This window comes from Sinohyriopsis cumingii, chromosome 2 (assembly GCF_028554795.1).
Source record: "Sinohyriopsis cumingii isolate HCF-2022 chromosome 2, ASM2855479v2, whole genome shotgun sequence".
NCBI classification, from domain to species: Eukaryota; Metazoa; Mollusca; class Bivalvia; order Unionida; family Unionidae; genus Sinohyriopsis; species Sinohyriopsis cumingii.
In genome coordinates, this window is record NC_142962.1 from 63,612,908 (window position 1) to 63,634,702 (window position 21,795).

Consider the following 21,795-nt stretch of genomic DNA (forward strand, 5'->3'; position numbering starts at 1 on the left):
TTTCAAAGTTCCTATTCTGTTATAAAATAACAATGTACTTACATGTTTGCATAAAACTCTTCTTATCACATGGACTAAGTTGCCAAAGGTCAAATGAAACACCTGCAGATAAATTAATATAAAATTACATAGCAGTTTTCATGAGTGTGGGTGAAATAGGGTCCAAAATATTGAGGGTATAATGAACCAATAGCTGAAAATGCCTAAGCGTACAATTAGGTCAAGTTGAAATGCATCACCATACTAAATTTCATGAGTGTATGTAAAAAACATAAGTATACTGAGGCTATAACTAATGACATATTGGAACAAAAATGCCATTTAAGTATGAAAAAAACAGGGTGTATATATGTGTGTGTGTGTGGTATGTGCAGTGGTGTTTTATGGCACAACAGTATAATAGTGGCTTAATGGTACCAACTAATGATATTTAGAAAAATGTAAAAGTGAATTGCACTAAAACTTTAGTGAAATAAACCCTTCCAAATAAATGTAAACATTTAAGTACAAGATAAAATATAAAAATGTACAATTGTTAAATTTCTGTAAAATCCATACAAAATAAAAGATAAAGGTAAAATATATGGTCGCAGTTTGTTATATTAAGTGCATAGAGTGGAACCCCACTATAACGTGATAATTGGGGTTCAAAAAATTGGATTGTGTTAATATCAGGGTTGCATTAATGCGGGGTTTTACAGTATTTTACTTTTCTCAGAGAACAACTCATTGGCACATATATGTGTATTCATGTCTAATGTGCATGAGGAATAGGGTATCAACATCATTTACAATCGTGCCGTCATGGCATGCAGTTCATCCATAATGCATGTAATTCCATTGAAAACTTGCACACAGATTTACAATACTCAATAAAAAAAATTCTACAAATCATTGTGTCTGAATTCAACATCTAATATACAGCATGAACAGAGTATCAACACCATTTACTTACCATCTGATATCATACCGTCAGGGCTTGCAATTAATCCATAATATATGTAATTCCGTTGCCAAAATTGCATACATATTTAAACTATTCAATAATTTTGTCACACATCATTATGTGTCTGAATTCAATGGGAAAAATTAACAGCAAAATTAGGTTAAGAAAGATGAAGCACATTTCATTGCAGGGTCTATGAACGGTGTCTGTACCAATTTCATACTGCTAAAATTTTCTCATGCATTTCCGTGTACAATCATCCATTGTAAATTTCCAATAATTAATGCTTATATGCCTATTCTTTTAAATGACTACAGCAAGAATAATTAACAATCAACACGTGCTTTTAGCATGCATATAACTTTTACTTCAGATTTTGTGACTATCGAAAGAAATGTGTGAAAACAACTATACTAATCATTGCACAAAGTGCAGAGAATGACTTGTGTTTTATTTACTGGTCAACTGACTGCATCTAATAACAACACCAAGCCCAGCAAACATGTTAGCAGCTTTCATTTTTTGATGTTTATTAAATTGTGAGAATCTTTTTTCAACCACCACATTGTCTGCTGCTTGGTTGTATATACAGTTAAAGAAGAAACACATGTTGGCTATTGTTTGAGCAATGATTTGAAAACAAAATTAATTGAAGACAATCACAAGGATGACCTACTGACTTTACTCATGGACCAGTAATAAGTAACATTTCCAATAATGTTTATTTTGGCATAACACTCCAAGAACCTGGTGATATTGTTAAATTTCAGATGCTACGCCATAATCATATTATAGTAAAATTCATATGCGAACTCTTCCCCAAAATGATAATAAATGTTTTATACACTATTTTTCGTACTTCAAAAAAATGTTCTTTCCCGGTACAAGAAAATTATATATACATATATTTAAAATTTCAGGAACCATGCCACGATCATAGTAAATTTGAATTTTTACGATCTCTTCCCCATAATGATATTAATTTTTTATACATTATTTCATGTAATTGAACAAAAAATATTTTTTCCTGTGCAAGTGAATATATGAAATTTTAGGTGCCACGCCACGACTGCATTATATCCTAATTCACACGAAAGCCAGGCGCATTATAGCAGGGTTACACTGGACTTTGAAAAAGCTAAAGATTTTCTTAGATGGTATCTCATGATACAGCTTCTTTAAGCAGTTGACATTAAAATGCTTCTGTCTTGGAAGTTGATAGTGGCATGTAGTCTTTTATTAGGTAAACTAATTTTAATTATTTAGTTCATAGCTTACTCCATGATTTAAAATCCTCATCTGTTTGATGTAAAAACATAGATTAGAGAATTGTTAATAGGATACTTTTCATCTGAAGGTGGCCCAGACACCAAAAGAAATACCCCTTGTAATGATCTAACATCCAATTGGGGAGGTTTAATAGGCCACTTTAGGGAATGTAACTTGTAGCTCAAGGCAGAGACTATAAGTCTCAATGTAGAGGGATGTCCAGCACATCATCTAAAAAGTAATGGTCTGAAAGAACCGCTGAGAGATTTCCTCAAACATTAGCAAACAAGTGCCAGTAGATCTAGTTGAATTTGGGTTCCTGATGCCTTCTCCAAACTGGAAAGAATCTTCTTAGACTGCACACTTGACATTTTCAGGCACAAGTCTGTGGATATGAGGAGAAAACTTTGTTTACTGCCTTATCAAAGGTCAAGATCTTTTCTTCATCCAGCTCACAGGTTGATAGCAGGCATGAATGGGGCTGATTTCACACTGAATTCAATGAAATCAATGGGCATAGACTGAGCATTGTCATTATCTAGTAAAGTCTATAAACTTAAGGGGAACATCTGGGCTTATGTTCACTGGAGATGGCTGTAACATAGGAGCACTAAGAAGACTGAGTGTGAAAACAAGACCACCAATCATTTCTGGATGGTGCAGATGATAACATGCCTCCATCTTTCTTGGCTGATACAACTTTATATGGAGCTGATTGCAGTTTATGAGGTCCAGTCTGAGTCCAGTAGCCCATAGAGGCATGAAGGACCAATTCCAGTCACATGGAGGGTTCCATATCTCATAACATTTGGTAGGGATAATAGATAAGAAGGGGCAGACTTCCTGCATATAATGAGATAACAGAGTGGGGAGAGGGGGAACTAAATCCAAACCCGATTTCAAATACTGAGAGGCCTCAGTATGATGACCACTGAACAGTGATCAATGATTGGCATGGGATGGCCAGTGGCTGATATGACTGGATTAGTTATGATGAAAAAATGACCAGTGACTTGGATGACCTGACTGGTGACCAATACAGACATGCTGCAACCTTGAGATATATGATCTTCATGTTTTCTTTTTGCTCTCTTTAATGGTATAACAAACTTTCAGTCAGTTTATATAGCATTTATTCAGATTTTCAGTGGTTGGAATGAAATTGAAATTTTTAAGAAGCTTCTTCCATTTCCTGATAAAATCTTCATGTGCATTATCAAAGGTTTGTTGACACATTTAAATTGAATTTTTTTGTATTGTATCTGCACCAACATCCTGAAGAATCTTTGTAAATAGCAATATTGAATCCACTTTGAAGATCAGCTGTCAGATGACTTATAGAGGGGATCAAATATTTCTCAATGAGGTATGGAAATTATTACTTTTAAAATGCTGGAAAGTTGTCACTACCACATAGGTTGATCTCCAGAATTCAAGTAAAGGAGATGGACTGCAGCTGGACATTTCTAAAGACAAGTAGAATCCTGTGGCAGGATGTAAGTAGGTATATAATGTATCAGAAAAATGAAAGGATTGTGCTCTAAAACAAAGCCATCTATCTTCTTTCCTCTCTTGTTGATAATCGTTACAGCTCAAAAATGTATTGTGACCATTAAAGTTGCCAAGCAAAACAAAAGGTGCAAGCAACTGTATAATAAGATGGTTAAGATCAGATTCATTTATTGGCATGGAGCAAGCATTTTCAATAGCACCTGCAGTTTGCTGCTTTTTTGTGGGCTGGATCTAATCAGTTTCTTGGAAGTAGAGCTGTGCAACCTACCAAGTATACCACTGGCAGTAGTTTGCTGATTTATTTGTGAGCTGAATTTGACAACTTTATTTTCTAATATTGGGCATCTTATTGGCTATATGTTCACACTTACTGGATGTATCTGCTTTACCCTCTGTTTGGTGGCAGCTAGCACAAGAATTGGAGACATCAAGACTTATAACTTGGTCCTGCTTTCTGGCCATATATGTCTGTTTGGGAATTGATGGTATTTGTGGAAGGTTTTTTCTCCACTTTAGCCAAATTTGTGTATGATTTGATGGCTGTGTTAAGTGGAGCTGAGGTTTCCATGAATTTCCTAGCCACAGGGAAACTAATGTGTTTATATTTCATGCATTGGATGTCCATCTTTTGTTTCTGTTCAGAGATGTCTCCATAAGATGAGAAATCATCTCCCTGGCAATTTGTACTAAAGATTTTCCCAGTACAGGATGATCATGATCAAGGGCAGACTGGTTTCCTCTTACAAACATTTTCAAATTGGTCATGGCAATATTTGTAGCAGTTTAAGCACCACAAACCATTAGGAATGAAAGGGTCAACTGTGATGTTCCAGAATCTGACTTTGATTGATGACGGTAATGCGAATCAGTCAAACATTAGGATATAAGTGCTTTTAGGAATCAACTTGCCAATAATAGGTACTTCAATAAATCACTTAGACAAAATAAATAGTCATATTGAGCTTTTCAGAACACTCAACAAGTAATTGCATAAGCTAATTTTCTTCACACTCTTTAGCTATCCAGTCAAGCCCTGAAGTCCTTGAGCTGTCATGAAATGTAATAACTTGGCTAGCTTTGATTCTCATCAATGCAATCAATGATGAGAACTCGTGATCAATTTCCCTGACCTGTAAAAGTTTCCTCCGCTGAGTTTGTGGTTGGATTATTCCTGGTCCTTTTGAGACCAGCCTAACTCTTCTGGTTATGGCTTTGTAGTTTTTTTCCCATAATGAAATACTAAAATATTTGTCACCTGTGCTCCACACCAACCTCAGAAACAAACAAAGGAACAGATATTTATGCTGATTTAATGCATTTCTCATGTCAGAGGTTTGCAGACTGATATACTTGAGAATGGAACAAACTTTACCCAACTTACCTTTGCCAACAACATCAGTCTTTTATTCCAGTAACAATAATGTTTCTTTGATCACAGTGGTAAGCACTGAAAAGTACAGAGATCAATGAAACTGAATTCTTGAAGCAAGCACGACTAGCAGATGGATCAGACAATGTCATTTTGACCACCCATCTATTGAAATTGTGGTCAAAGTAATGTGCTGCATCAGAAAGGCAACCAACAATCCATTCCACTACTCAACTACCAGGATCCTCTCACATGGCATATAACCCATGGCAAATGGATTGCTTCCAGTTGGTCACCTCATAAAACTTGAAGTGAGGATGCATTGAGCCTGCATGGGTATGAAATAGGGGCCAAGATACTGAGGTTATAACTAATGAATGGCTGCAAATACAATAGTCACTCAAGTATATAAATTAAATTGAAATGGCCTATTTTTGTATGACTGAGTTATTCCCCCTGAGCTGCATCCTTTGACCAATTTTCTTGAGTGTAGCTGAAAATGGGTTGGAGGTACTGATGGTGTAATTAATGCATTTATATAAATACAAACGTCACTCAAGTATGAAATTTAGGTCACAGTAACCTCACTTTGATTGAGTTGCTCTTCATGAGATGTATCCACATATCAATTTTCATGTATTTGCAGAATAAGGTCCAATATTTTTAAGATGCAACAAATGAATGAATGGGAAAAATGCTCTTTCAGCTCCCAACTTTGCTGGAAGGAGGAAAACAAAACATTACTAAGAGCGTTTCCTTATAGGTGCCATTGACAAGCCCACCTGTTCAGTCTTTGGTACTACATCCATAGTATAACCTGAAACAATGACTACTAATATGTAATACCAGTCACAAAATTTCACAACCATTCCTCTGTATTTATATCATACTAGTATTTCAACACAAAATTAAAGCATGGTTGAAATATAAGAGAAAAATAGTTTGCTTGTTAAATTTATGCTTGCTAAGTCTTGAGTCTTGAGATATATATGTAAATTTTCTCTCTCTCTCTCTCTCTCTCTCTCTCTCTCTATATATATATATATATATATATAGTAGTGTATTCTGTACCCAAGTCTTCATCAACTACAATTATATTATCATGGGTGTCTGACTTGCACATCCAAGCAGTTATTAAATTACCTCATTGCTTCATCCCCATGTTTTATTTTGTAAATTTTACCTGGAAATGGATTATCTACACTTGTCCTGTCACATGCACTATAGGGAAGGTCCACACCTTGATACAACTGCAGATCTAGAGCACACTGACCACTACTTTCAAAGCAAACTTTGAGTGAAACATCAGCTTTGATTTTCTGCATTGAAACTATGTTGTTCAGAGTGTAACTGAAAAAGCACAAATAAACAGCTTGTTATGTATTGATATAGTGAAACCTGTGTTTAAAGTCCACTGTTTTGGAAACATACCTGTAACTTGAGATCTGAGTCTTAATACAGCATCAAAATTGTCATATAGTGTTATGACCCCTGCTGAGAGACCATCTATCTTGAGATGCCACTTTTGTTGACAGAAGGGGTGATCTCTCAAGACTGTTTTAACAGTATATTTCCAGTACCTAGTTTTTTAATTTTGTAATATATTCTATCAAGATGATGATGATAATACTGGTGGAATCTGTGATGGTGAGGATGATAATGATGATGACAATGATGACAAAGATGATGGTTATATTGACAACATTAATATTTTTCCTTTTCACCCAGTAATTTTCATAAAATTCTTACTTGATAAATACATTTTGAATATTTTGAAAATAAAGGATTACAAAAGTTTTAAATGCTCATTTGATTGTTCCTTAGATAGTTAATAATATTCATCTTACACATTTCATAACACATCTTTGCATCTTAAGAAGTATCTCAAAGATGATCACACTAGTTAAATGGAATGGTTCTTGATCATAAACCAGATCAGAGCTATTACCAATTACAGCATTGCAGGGCCTTAAAGAAAGGAACTTGTGTTGGAAATATGATCAGTCTGGGGGCCCAACTCCTATAAATGTCATGGAATGCTTGAGTTTGAACTTATTCAAGTCTGATCAATATAAAGACAAATGCGAAATTAGGTTCAAAACCTATAATCCCTTTTAAAGTAATATTGCAGAAACTATAGAAAGGAAGATGAATAATAAGGATGCATAACTCCTGTATAAAGTAAAAATATTAATAATGATAATAATAAAAATAATAAAAATAATATTCATTTATGAAAATTCTAAGATCAGATTTTTTTTTGCAGGGGCTAAAACTAATTTTAATAAAGCAATACTTACCTGTTGCTATTGCTTAGCTAACTATTTTCATGCCAAAAATACACCATCCGTATGTTGTGAACACATCCCACAGAGACTTGTAGGCTTCTTTGATTGCAGCGACAATCTACCAGGAGATAGTCGCAGCTGAAATGTCTACGGAGACCTTAATAGGGAGAAAGAGAGGTTTCCTATCCTTTCTTTTTGCATTGGAGGCATTAAGATATAAGTGGAGAGCATGCATAGGGTACAAGAATCTATCTTGACCATCCCCTGTGCAGATTTTATTCAGACTGGGAATCTTCATGGTTCAAGGGGCTACCAAAGATAACTGATTTTTTGCGAGAAAACCTGGCTGGCAGAGAAGGGAAATAGAGTCATAATTTATATCAAACCAGAGACAGCCAGAGTCATTGGACAAGGCATGAATCTCACTTCTTCATCTTGCAGTAACAAGAGTGAGAAGGATAACCATTCTGGGTGTGAGATCCAGAAAGGAAGTGTCACTCAATGGTTCATAAGGGGCTTTAGTTAATGACTATAGAACACAGGAAAGATTCCATGTAGGCACAACAGAGAGACAGGTCTCAGAAGCTAAAAATTTTTTTTTTAAGATCAGCAAGATGCAGACCTAAGATGATGTCTGTGTCCTGTGAGAATTTAAGTGTGTTGGAGATGGCAGTTGGACTCACAGAGGAACAAAAGGAAATCAGCAATGGGAGTTACAGAAGGGCAGACAGGATTAACATATTTCCTCCTGCACCAATCAAAGAAGATTCTCCACCTGGCAACATAAACTTTGGATGTCAAAGCTCTCCTGGCTTGAATGATGCAACTGGTGATTTGGCCCAAATTTTTTTTTATGGCAGAAAGATCATTTGAGCTGAGCCAGGCATGAAGGTGGAGAATCTCTGGGCTGTTGTGGAGAAGGGATCCATGATGTTGTGACAGGAGATCTCTCCTGTGTGGTAGAGACCTTGGTCAAGCTATCAAGAGGTCTTGGAGATCATTGAACCATGGTTTTGGGTCCACAGTGGGGCAATAAGAATGATCTGAGCAGTGGAAGTTTGGACTCTTTGCAGAACTTGTGATAGCAGTCAGAAAGGTGTGAAGGCACATGCGAATAGGCAATCCCACTGGAAGCTGAATGCATCAGCTATCCATGCTTTCTGGGACAGGAGACATGTAAAAGGGAAGTTTGTTCCTGAGTTTGGTCACAAACAGGTCCACTAGAGGTCTTCCCCAAAGTGAAAACTGGGACTCTGTTAATGAAGAGACCATTCTGTGAGGTATGTTCTGGACAGGCTGTCCACCAATACATTTATCTTGCCTGCAATGTGACCAACTCAGATTGTGACATTCTCTAAGTCTGCCCAGATGAAGAGGTTCCAGACCTCCATGCATAGAGAAGGATCATGTGCACCTCCTTGATGTCCTAGGTAGGCTATGATGGACATGTTGGATGAGGAGACCATGATACATCAGCTCCTTACCATGTTGATGCACCCTTGCAATGCTAGAAATACTGCTTTCATTTCTAGGTTGTTGATGTGGAGGGACAATTTGGCCTGAGTCCAGGAACCATTGTGAATTATGCCCTCTGGCTCTAAATGAGCTCCTCGGTACACATCATATGTATTGGTGAACAGATAAGAATGGAGGTCGGTGCATGGATGGAAACCCACATTAGTAATCTGTCTTGATTCATCCACCAAAGCAAATGGTGGTGAAAAATTGGTCCTTGAGGGAATGGGGTTGATAGGGAATCTGTGAGATTTCCACCTTGCAAGGAAAAGGAACTGTGGAGACCACCTGTCTTGAGATGCCACTACTCTTATGTTCAGTTTCCAGGCCACCTAGTTCCACAGCTGATTGGATTGAGCGATTTGAGGTGCAAATTAAAAAAGCATTACTAAAGGAAGATTTAGAAACTATCACATTAGGTGATTTTAACACTGACTACATGAAAACTCCACCATTAACATGGATACATAACTTTGAAACTTGCAACTTCACTCAATTAATTAACACCCCAACTAGAGTAACAGATAAAAGTGTTACTATCATTGATCATGTGTATACTAATAAACCTGAAAACATAAGTGAAATTAATGTGCCAGTGTATGCACTGAGTGACCACTACATAGTCTGTATAACTAGACATGTTCCGAAATCATCTAAAAATGGCCAACACATTGAAATACAATACAGGGACTTCAAACAGTCTGATGAGGAAATGTTCTTAAATGATTTAATTTGCAAACCCTTCCAATCAGTCTGCAATATAGCTGATGTCAACACTGCTTTAGACAAATGGTATGGGATCTTCAATGCAGCCTTAGACAAGCATGCCCCAGTTAAAACAAAAAGGGTTAAACACCAAATTACACCCAAGTGGATTACCCTGAGATCAATGAGGCTAGGCACCTAAGAGATAATTTCCACAAGAAAAAAGACATGAAAAGCTATAGAAAGTGGAGGAATAAAACTAAGCACCTGATAGATAGGGCAAAAGAGAACTACTATAAACAGGCTATTGATGAAAGTAAGAGTACCAAAACATTGTGTAAACATCTAAAAGAGCTGAACCCACCCAAGAACAGTTATCTTCCCCCCTAGACTTAAGCAAAATGATGATATAGCAACATCTGTACAAGACATTGTGGAAATGTTCAACAATTTCTTCATAAGTATCTCCAGTAACAGTATTCAGAACCAGACTAACAGCCCAAATGAACTTGATGCTCTTCTGTTATTTATAAGAGCAAAAATTCCTGATGATAATTATTTTTCAATAGCTAATGTTAGTGAAGCTGATGTTTTTGACATGCTAATTAAGGTAAATATTAATAAATCCTCTGGATTGGATGGTATTGGTCCACGAATTCTTAAAATTGTTGCACCAGTAATAACAAAGTCACTAACTCATCATAACCTTAAGTATATTGAGCAGTAATTTTCCAGAAACACTGAAATGTGCAAAGGTTACACCTATCTTTAAGAAAGGAGAAAAGGAAGATCCAGGGAATTACAGACCAATATCAATTCTACCTGTATTGTCAAAATCATTTGAAAAGCATGTAGCCATTCAAGTCTATAAATGTTTTGAAACATACTCTCTATTTCATAAAGTGCAATCAGGATTTAGAAAGTACCACTCATGCCAAACTTGCTAAATTAATTGATCTTTGGCTGAAGGAAATGGATAATGTAGATATGACTGGGATTGTTTTCTTTGACTTCAAGAAAGCCTTTGATGTTTTTGATCATGAAATTCTGCTGCAAAAGTTGAACTGTTACAGGTTCAACAATTCTTCTTTAAACTGGTTTAGATCATACCTAAACCACAGGTCTCAACAAGTAAGCATTGGCAATATTAGCTCTCAAACTCACACAATTCATTCAGGGGTCCCTGAAGGCTCAGTTTTGGGCCCTCTCCTCTTCCTTATCTATAGCAATGATCTACCATTAAATAATGAATCCACAAATACAGATTTGTTTGCAGATGATGCAACCTTGTATACATCTAGTTCTGATACTGAAGTTATCCAAATGAGATTAAACTCAGACCTTATTAGAGTCCAAAACTGGGCACAACAAAATGGATAGTAATTAATGAAGGTAAAAGAAAATGTATGATTCTGGAAACGTCAAAAAAGCTACACAAGTCAGGGAACCCAGAACTATCTCTTGCAATAAATAATCATCCATTAGAAAAGTCAAACATGAAAAGCTTGTAGGTGTGACCATAGATAATAATTTATTATGGAATGACCATATTGATAAGCTTTGTAAAACACTGCATCCAAAATTGCCCTACTCAGCAGAATCAAAAAATATCTACCTAAGGAAACTCGCAATCTATACTACAAGTCATATATTCTTCCAACAATGGATTATTGTTCTAATGTATGGGGAAACTGTGCTAAATCTGAGCTTGACAGGATTTATAAACTTCAGAAATGAGCAGCACGTGTAATTTTAGATGCATCTGTTGATCATCCCTCAAAAGCATTATTTACAGAACTCATATGGTTCACAATATATGACAGGATAGATTTTCTCAAGGCACTTCTTTTATATAAATGTCTACAAGGATCTGTACAAGAGTGTCTTCAGGACTTATTCAGGCTTTTTTCAACACAATACCAATTTAGATTAATATCACATGGAAACATTCTACCACCAAAACCAAGAACAGAACAATTTAAAAAGAGCTTCCAGTACTCTAGTACATTTATGTGGAACAAGCTTCCACTACATGTAAAATCTGCTGAAAATATTAGACAATTTAAGAAGACATATCAAGAGCATGTATGTGCTTCTAATAGGCAATGGAATTTAGTATTTTAATACTAAACATGTTAAAGTAAACAGTAATTATTGCTATCTTCATATAATGTGCATTGTTACAATCTCCTTAGAGGGCCTCAAGGGAGAACAGTCCTTGACTAGTGAGTCACCCTCTATAAATAAAGCATTATTATTATTATTATTATTATTATTATCATGTGCCCCTTTCAAAAAACTGCTAGCTCCACTTGGTCTTTTTCACTTCCTGGACTTCAGAAGTAAATTTTAAAACTTAGAGCTGATAACGTTTTTTACATTTTACATATTTGGTAATTGATTCATTGCACTTTCAGAAGCTGGTATTGTCTAGCTGCACAAAATTAATTTTTACAGTTTGAATAGGTGCTACATATAGTGTATTTTAGACTAATTCAGGGTGATTTTGTTAGTGCAAGGGAGCAGTCATTTTAGTTAGCACTGTGCTTAGATCATGTACAGTTTCCATAAGTACAATATCCAAAGAAATGTCAGCCACATTACATGAAAGTATCATACAGGTATGCCAACATTCTCTCCACTGTGCATGTATTAAATGTAAACAACTTCACCTTACATACGTCACTCTCTCAAAAGTACATAATAACTGGTGAGCGCCCCGTTATTGAACAACTGACAAATTCAGCTGGATCATTTAAAATGCATTAAAAATTAAAATGGAGTTTGGATGCACAGGGAACAGTTTTGAGCAAAAGCTTGAACTGATAAACATCCAGAATATGGGTTGACACCGAATGTGAGCAAGGGGAGGTAATCCGAACGGGTTACTTCCCTTATCTATATTGTACACAGAGATGGGTTTTGGGGGGTCTCATGAAGAGCTGGATTTGGAGGTGGCAGAAGTTATTTCCTAATGTATAATGTGACAAGCATTGCATTCGGTGGAGAAATACTGGCAGAATCCATATTGAAAAATGTGATAAATATTTAATCAATCAGAAATAATAAACAGTTTCATATGACTATATGCCCAGGCAGGATGTGGTTCCTAATCTATGATATGCTAGCAGTTCTGGAACTAATTCTTAACGGTGGAAAAACAGTAGTTTTAGCATATTTGCGGAAGAGTTTAGGGAAACAAAAACATTTTCTGCAGGTTTACTGATATATTAGATATATGAGGATTAAAATTTATGAAGATTTTTCAGCCGATTTGAAGTGGAATGAATCTAAGAATAAACATTTTACAGCATATATGTAGTAGAAGTAAGGTCAGAACTAATCAAAATATTTGGAGTTTTCAGTGGAACTGCAGCAGATGTTAAGAAGGCCTAAAAATACACAGATTTTTTAGCAGAAATGCAGTGGCAATCTTTGGAGAAGGAGCAGTTTCTAGGAATAGTTGTTCTATTAACTAATTTATTTCAATGAAAAAGCAGAAGTTACTTCTGAATAATTCAGTTGCAATACAGCCGATACAAACTAGCTTGCTGCAATGGCATTGATTATTAGGATGGAAGTACAGAGGATCAGACCACATAACTTCTGCTGACTATCCAATTTCTTATCATTGGAAGAACAGTAAATCTGCAGTTGACCACTAGATTTGTGGTGTCTAGAAAACAGAATGACAGGTACAATGCAGCCTAATCATCAAACAAGAATTCCATGTGGTTTTTGAACAGCAGTCCTTCAAAAATCTATATTTCTTTCTAAATTGAACAGTCACCATTTTTTATATAATATCAGCATATTTTGCACAAACTTAAAAGGACTTTATTTTGCAGTGCTTTGTGACGAGTTGAATTAACTCATTAACCCCTGGAGATTTTTGTAATTTTCGGCTGAAATTCGGATTGGAAACACATTTTGGGGCTATTTCTGAATACATCCTGATACATCAACTTCCAAGAGATTTCTGGTTAACCTAATGCCTAGTTGCGTTAGAAACATTTATCATTGGCTATTTTGCTTGCGCATGAGCAGTAGGGTAAAAGTTGGAGTTCTCTTTTCTTTTTTTTGCTTTAAGGACCAATCATTTTCATATCCAGATCACTTTTTTATTCCAAACACCCATCTTATCCTATCTTTTGCAAAGGTTCGCCTGTCTGTGTGCAGTTCAGGCCAGTTTGTCTTAGATCTAAGGCCAAAAAGTCTAAAATTCAGACACAAAATCGGATTCGGACCACAGGCAAATTGTTGGTGGAAAAAAAACAGTCCATAAAATGACATTTTCCCCTCTGTAATTTGTACTGCAACTAGAAAGTCCAGATTATTTGGTATCACTGTAGAGCTACATCTGTCTACCTTACTACTATAATACCACCACTTTAGTGTATCTTAAATGACCTTGACACTACAGAGCTCGGAAGTAGGCTTCTACCTCCTGATGCGTAAATGAGGCATCTAGGGTTAATGAGTCAATGGTTTATTTGAAGTGCTTTGAGTAGCAAATGTGGTTAGATGACAGATGATTTACAACAGATGCTGGACCTCTTGTCCAGGTGAGCTAATAAAACTTACCTGAGTTGGAAAACTCCATATAATGTGACAATCTCTCTTTTACCTAAAACATAATTTTTAAAAATCAACGCTTAATTCATTTTTATAGATAGAAATATTAATAAACACATTACATTGTCAATAATTCTAAAAATAAAAAGATTAAAATGTATTTTTCCCTATTGGTACTTCAGGTGCTCATTATTTAAATTTAAGAGAAAATTCTGTTTCAAGAATTTGGATAATCCCAGGAATAGTAATCTGTAAATTTAAGTTTTACTGCAAAATTTACAAGCTCCTCATGGAGATTCTTTATACAAAAAAGTCGCATATATATATATATTTATTAGACTCAGGGTGTGATGGAAAATACACATCAATAGCATCTGAAAAAGAAATTATATTCAACTAAAGAAAACCCTGAATTATGAATCAATTAAGGTTATATCTGACTGAAGCAGTGCATACAGAATTATCTACCACTTATTGTAATGGATGTTCACTTTTCATGGATTAATGTGCAAACAAAACCTTAAAGTGAATTAACTCTGAAATTTATTGAACGAGATACAAAGTAAAAAGTAATCAAAATAAAATACAAGTCTCTATTAGACTTCAAATCTTTTAAAAAGTCACTTAAAAGCTGTTAGTTATATACAGAAAACTTTCAAAAGACAGACAGTTATTAAGAATGATTAGACTCGTCTCATATTAGCAATATTCATTAGAGTCATAAAGTTCTATCATAAAAAGTGTTTAAGTTACACTGTATCACAACAGTTAGCAATGACACATATGTGACAAATACAATTGTAAACATGTATTTGTAAGAGATCAATTATTGAAAACTAAAATGCAAACAGCTTTTGGCAGGTTGCATCATACCTAATGAAAACTCATGTAGCATCATATAAAGAAGCAATCAAAACAAAATTACCAACCCCATTCATAGTTGAGGAGTGACTCTTGTAGGGAAAGTTTCTCCAGATTTAACTTAAGTAGGTAGCTACATGTGTCAATCTCTAGTGTCATATTCAGGGTCCTTCTCAGTGCATATGACTCCACACAGCAAGACAGTCTCATGCAGTCAGACGAAACATGGCACACAGCCTCTGGTGGCAACATGGTAAAGTTCCCTATATCACTACATTCTGAAAGGAAAAAATAGAATTTATTCTATAAAACTATTCAATAAAATAAGTCAAGACTCTATTATATAATCAACTGGTCATGTCACCAGATGTTTTACTTTAATGAGATGGTTCATAAAGTATTGTTTGGATCCATGAGATCCATGTGGGCCAGATATTGCTGATCTGGCTGAAAACTGCCAGCAGCCAAATACAACCGGTAGCAGTTGGCCCATAAATACAGTTCAGCAGCATGCTTTCTGTGGAAATTGTTTCCAATACATGTACTCAAGACTCTACATAGTATGAAATCAGTTGTTGAAAGTTTTCTTAAAGTTTTGTGTCTCTATCTATATTTGATAGAACATAAGTATCATTTGCCCAATATTAAGTGCATTTATTCCAATATACTTTCTGTGAAAGCTGATCAAATTCTGCTGAGTGGTTTCTAAGATAACATTTAAAAGTTCTATTCTTAGTAACTTCAAAATATATTTGATCCTGGATCAGCATAATTGGTACAAATTTTATAAATCTGAAATTCCTTTATGCTAAAAAGTTTCTATAAAATTTCATAAAATTCTGTTTAGTATTCAATGAGAATTTAAAGGTTTTTATTTTTGGTCAACAATGGAGGCTTTCTGTTAAGGTTGAATTCTATTGAAGGTTGTTCATACATTGACTAGCACACAGGGACTGGTCACCAGGCGAGGACTCTACAGGAATCTCATGTTTGAGCACTCCATTTCTCATAGGACTAGATGTCATTGCCAACAATAGGTCCCTGGGACTGAAGAGTGCTGGTCCCCACATTACTCATCTGATGAAGATGAGGATAACTTCTTCCTAGCTTGGTAGTTCATCAACTATCCACTAGATCCCATATCTAATCACACCAAATGGCAACAAAATGGACAGCTGTCTGTCCTCTTACAGTGTGTACATGATAAAGAAATTGGGGGGGGGGGTCCCAAGGAGATTTCTAGTGGCCACACTTACCTACACCTTGCTTAAACATTATTCCTGAAATAAAAATTCTGAAAGAAGAATGATATACAAAATCTTCTAAATAAAGCATGGATTATATATATGCTAATATAATTATTCAATGAAAAGTAACTTTACCTGCATGTTTCACAAAGATTAAATATTAAAAAGGTAGCAATGCTAAGCTTTAGGACAGAAAAAGCAATAATTAAATCAACCAGACTTAAGGATCTACTAAAAATGATTACAAATCCAGTAGGTTATGAAAGCTAATTATAACAGAAAAATTAAAGAAGCTATCTGAAATTAAAATGCCGAAAGACCATGATCAGTAACAAAGCATGATATATGAAATGGAGAAATTGTGTTTGACCTGCTTACAAACTACAAAACAAATCTCACAATTTACAATACAGATAAGGTCATTAAAATGATTGCCAGGCAAATCCATAGACTGCAAAAAGCAAAAATATTGAAATTAAAATAAATTACCTACCCATAACCATTTATAAATTGTTATTTGAATACAAATAAACACCCAAATCAAAAAATTAACACCCTAAGAAGGGGAAAATAAATAGCTAGGACAAAAATAAATAGCTAGGACATAAACCATGTGTACGGAACTACTGTCTACAAAAAATCTAAAGAAAAGTAAATAATCATTAATTGAAATTAATCAGGGAATAACTCTAATGTTCATGAAGAATATAGCACACGAGATTAATAATTCACTCACTGACCCACAAAGCATTGGCTAATATTTTTTACATAAACAGTGTTGAATGTTACGATAAGGTGACTGAAAAATATATGAAGAGGACTTTTCTTGCATACCAGAGATGTACTGATGGTCCATTGTTCTTGAAAATTCTGGTTCATCCTAATGGGAGGAAGGAATTTTCACTAGTCAGGTGGGTATTTTTCTCCCAAAAAGCGCCAGCTATGCAATAGCAACAGGTACAGTATTACTGATATTAAATGGGCTGTTTACACCATTTAACATTGCAGCCTTTCTCAAGTAGTACATCCTCATACAGTTTCTTCAAGCAGTTAATGTCAAAATACTTGTCTCACAATATGGAAATTATCACACTAGACATGAATGTGCTTCTCTGACAGTGGGCAAAGTAAGAGTACACACTTTCACTGAGGTTAATACTTGAGTCAGGTATGTGTGTCCAATATGCAATTGGCTCATCTCTTCAATTTGTTCTATATGAGGGATACAAATGACACCAATATTATGTTTGATGTCATTAGGTTTGCTTGTGGAGTTTTCATTCCACATATTTTGCCATGTAAAACAGGCTGATCTATACAACAGCTGAAATCAGTAAATGGAATCTTCCATTTGGAAATGAGTGATTGCAGGGCAGCTTTGGCTGCTTTATCTGCCCTTTCATTACTTCTGCCAAGGCAACAAGGCAGTTACAAGTATAGAATACTCTTCCCAGTCTGTATGACAACATCATGTTTCTTTAATATCAGGGATATTAATGGTCATCTCATTTAAGATTCTGCCAGGCTTCCAATGTGGAATCAAAATCCTAAATGATGATGAAATTTCAATGTAGTTCAAAGTTTTGAGTCTAGCTGTAAAATTCCATAGTAAAAAAATATTAATACCCATCCAATACATGTATCTGGTTTGAATGGGTAGCATGGAATGGAATGTTGCAATGGCAACTTCAACTTTGTCTTCATCTTTTGAGCTGTCTGTATATATGGATGCATGGCTAGATATTTATAGGAGACCAAGATTTCATTGAATTTACTCTGTAACAGGAGAGGATCAGTTGCAGACTTTCTGAATTCATAAAGGTCAAATATTGTTTATGAGATTTTAGTAACCATAGTGGCAATTTGGGAATGCAGAAATTTTTAATATTTAACAATGAGTTTTGCATTTAAAAGTAAGGATGAATTCAAAAGGTGAAATGATGCTTGGTTTCTAAAAGTATAAGGTTTTGTATCAGGGGTATAAACACTGCATCAAATGAAGGGTTTAGATTGATTAGGAGGTCCATTTTCAATAAAGTTATCATTTGTTTGCCACAGCATAAAGGCTTCCTGAAGGGGCAGTTCTAAATGCATCCAGACAATATCTAAGTACCTGACTTTGTATTGGATCAAGCATTGGCAGGTAAGATTTACAAGCTGATCTGTACAAAATCATTCCATAGTCAAGTTTAAATCTTATTAATGACTTGAATAACTGAAACAAGATGTTCTGATCTGCTTCACAATCTATGTTTGCCATGACTGGGCTATTTTTTACATTTGTCCATGAGGTAAGTAATATGTGGAAGAGAAGCTAGTTTAAAGTTGAAAATAACCCCAAATATTTGTTCTTCCCAGGAAGAGGAATAAGACAACTGTTAATATAGAGCTTTGGGTCATCATGGATATGAGGTTATTGGCAGAAATGCATACACTGAAATTTTTATTTTGAAAATTTGAACAAGTTTTCTTCTGCCCATTTTGGAACTTTGTTTATGCCAATTTGTAGTCGATGTGCAAGAGTGTGCATTCTCTTTAATCAACAGTAAATCCAAATATCATCAGCATATAATGAACAGTCAGTTCCTGTATTAAGGCATTTCACTACAGAGTTGATTTTGATGTTGAATACAGTAACTGACAATATGTTGCTCTAAGGTTCACCAACTCATAAATTTTGACCTTCCAAAAATTGGAGATGAAATTAGGTTGGCAGGACTTAACACCAACACTGAATAGGTCATTTATTATGCCATACTTCCATGAAGTGTCAAAAGTTATTTCCATGTTGAAACTGATGGCAACTACATTTCTTTCTGAATAAAAGCTTGTCTAATAACTTCTTTAAGTCTAAGATGATCATTTGTGTTTCTCTGATGTCTGAATCCACAATACAAATCAGATTACAACAACAACAACAACAACAATAATAATAATAATAATAATAATAATTAAAACACTAATTTCACTAATGGCAAAACTTTAATAGGTGTTTATTTATTAAAGTGTTGCCATCAGTAGGCATTAGTAACATTTTCATTGATCAAAATTCTGTTGAATATTGTTATGGTATTTACAGTGTACTGAGAATGTTGTTTAGAAAGAAAATGTATGAAAATTTATGACTTCTTATTAAAGGTTTAGAACGTTATAATGTTAATTCATATTCCTGGGAACCAACCACCATCTTCAACCATAAAAAGAGCAATATATCAAAGTCTGATTTACCCACTTTTATTATGATTTTCCTAATGTTCAACAAACAGGAAACAATTTTGTGTGTGTGTGTGATTTGGATTTTCAACATAGCTTTAATAATTTTTCAGTAATATTGTTATGATGTCAACAGTGTTGCAGTTTATAGCCATGTCTAGCACTGGGGCATCATATCACAGACATGTAGCATGATGTCACATCCAGTCACATTATCCTGATACCAGGTCAACCAGCTCTAACACTAACCTCTTAATGCTGAGTGCCAAGCAAGGCAGCTGTTAATTTCATATTTTAAGTCTTTGATATGACTGGACCAGGGTTCAAACCTGCAACCTCCACAACTTTTGGGGGTATTTTCTAGTGAAAAAAATAAAACAAGCCTGACCCTCTTGTTATAAGCATGTTTGCTAGTTATCCAGATGCACATAATCTGAAAAACTATTAATTGAACAAATAAAAAAATTATTTTGCCGAGATATATTCTTCAACTTATCATGAAGTGAATGGTTCCCTCAGCATTTTATGTTATTTTATTAAAACACACTTTTAATAAGATAAGATACAAAAGCAATTATTATCTTCCTTGAATATATTTGACATGAAAAACCTGACTTCAGTAACTGAATTTCCATTACAATCAAAAAGGAAATAAGCAATGGAAGTGAAAAATACAAAAACAAATCAGAATAAATTTCTGAGACAATAAAGAAAAATCACTGAGATGATAAGTGAAACCCAAAGATGAATGGAATTCAACAAGTGAATTATAAATGAAATGAAAACAAAGTGCAGATTTGGTCAAATCTCCTGTTTCACCGACTTTATGTAGTAATTTTCTAAGCAGATTGATAGAGCTTGTTCTTAAATACAAACCCATATTCAATCTTTAAATACATATTTTATCTCCTTGTTAAGATTTCAGATTTGATCTTGAGATTCTTCTTTTTTTAAATAAATTTTTTGAATAGATACTCTTATTTTGAGATATATTCCTTCCTTCCTTCAGTTTCAAGCTTCATTACCATTTTTCCATCCCAGAATGTTTGGCTGGAAAGGCTCAGAGGATATGTTACACTGGTCAGATCTAAGCAGTGTTTGAAGCCCTAGATCTTGTATAAGCTTGTCAAACTGGACATCAGATAGGGCAGATGAATTATTTACTCCTTCAACAGCCAGCCAACTGGACAGTGAAAATCCTAAAAACAAAGATACAGCTTTTACTTGTGAAGCACAGTCTCTTTATTAGAGCTGAATCTAAAAACTGAGACATAATTTCTTGCTTAAATGAAAATATTCTTTTAGACCTTCACTTTGGAACTTTTAAGTTTTAGTCTCTAAGGGTCGTTGATCTGAAATGTAAAAATTTCTTAAAAGAGTTTTGACAACAACCAATTTGAAAAAAGATTTTACCACAAGTTAATGCCAGATAAACTAAAGGAAACTGATAAAGTTTGGTCACTTTGTCTCTAGTTAAGTAAACTGATAATTAAAGGCAAGAAAACAATAAAACCTGTGTGCACCACAGACCTCTTGTGAACTTGATCTTTCACCTTTTTACTCACTATTAATTGGCGTTGTTCTTACCCAATGTGCAAGTCCAGAAACATTGGCAAAGGTACATGGCTGATAACATATTTTGATGCTGAAACTATTTTTCTTTTTATAGTCATAGTGACCTTGAATTTTGACACATAAAATAAGCAGCTTTCTTTTTTAAAAACTGTAACACATTCACAAAATCTGGTGAAAGTACATGGTCAAAAATTGAAATTTTTGTGCAGAAACCATTCTTCAGCCATTGTGATCTTCATCATTGATCCCAAAATTAACACTGGCATTTTCCTAACTTCCAGTGCAAGCCAGCCACACAGTTTAATCCATGTCTGCGATGCTGAAGTGAAACTATTGTGCAGAAACCACCTTTCCTATTTTTTTAAAATGTGCCATTAACCTTTGATCTTTTTGACCCACAAATAAAAAGGTTACTTACTTTTAATTAAAAATCAATGTGTTTCTTTCTTACCCCAAGTGTAAGCGGTTAACAACATCTGATAAAGGTAGATGGCACAAAACAACAGTTGCTGTACAGAAACAAAAAAGCAACAGATAGAATGAAAACAAAACATGTAACAACATAAGCTCCACGTTTTTAGTGCCTCAGCTCAGACATTAATGAACTGTAATCATCTCAAGTATTTCCACTAAGAACAAAGAACTGGAAGCAAATCTAAATCCAATGTAGCTTTAATTACAATGGTTTAAATTTAATATTTATACAATTTTCTTGAAAAA

The 21,795-nt window shown here is 34.7% G+C and overlaps 1 protein-coding gene across 1 annotated transcript in view; it reads right to left on the minus strand.

Moving 5' to 3' along the window:
• The window catches only part of LOC149805047 (uncharacterized), a 357,351-nt gene that overhangs the window by 267,724 nt on the left and 67,832 nt on the right, over positions 1-21,795 (minus strand). The window contains exons 22-26 of the mRNA XM_089946893.1: positions 20,526-20,699; positions 15,109-15,318; positions 14,189-14,231; positions 6,280-6,446; positions 43-102 (exon numbers count right to left, since the gene is read on the minus strand). Coding sequence (XP_089803019.1) covers positions 43-102; positions 6,280-6,446; positions 14,189-14,231; positions 15,109-15,318; positions 20,526-20,699 — 654 coding nt within the window. The remainder of the gene's footprint in view (positions 1-42; positions 103-6,279; positions 6,447-14,188; positions 14,232-15,108; positions 15,319-20,525; positions 20,700-21,795) is intronic.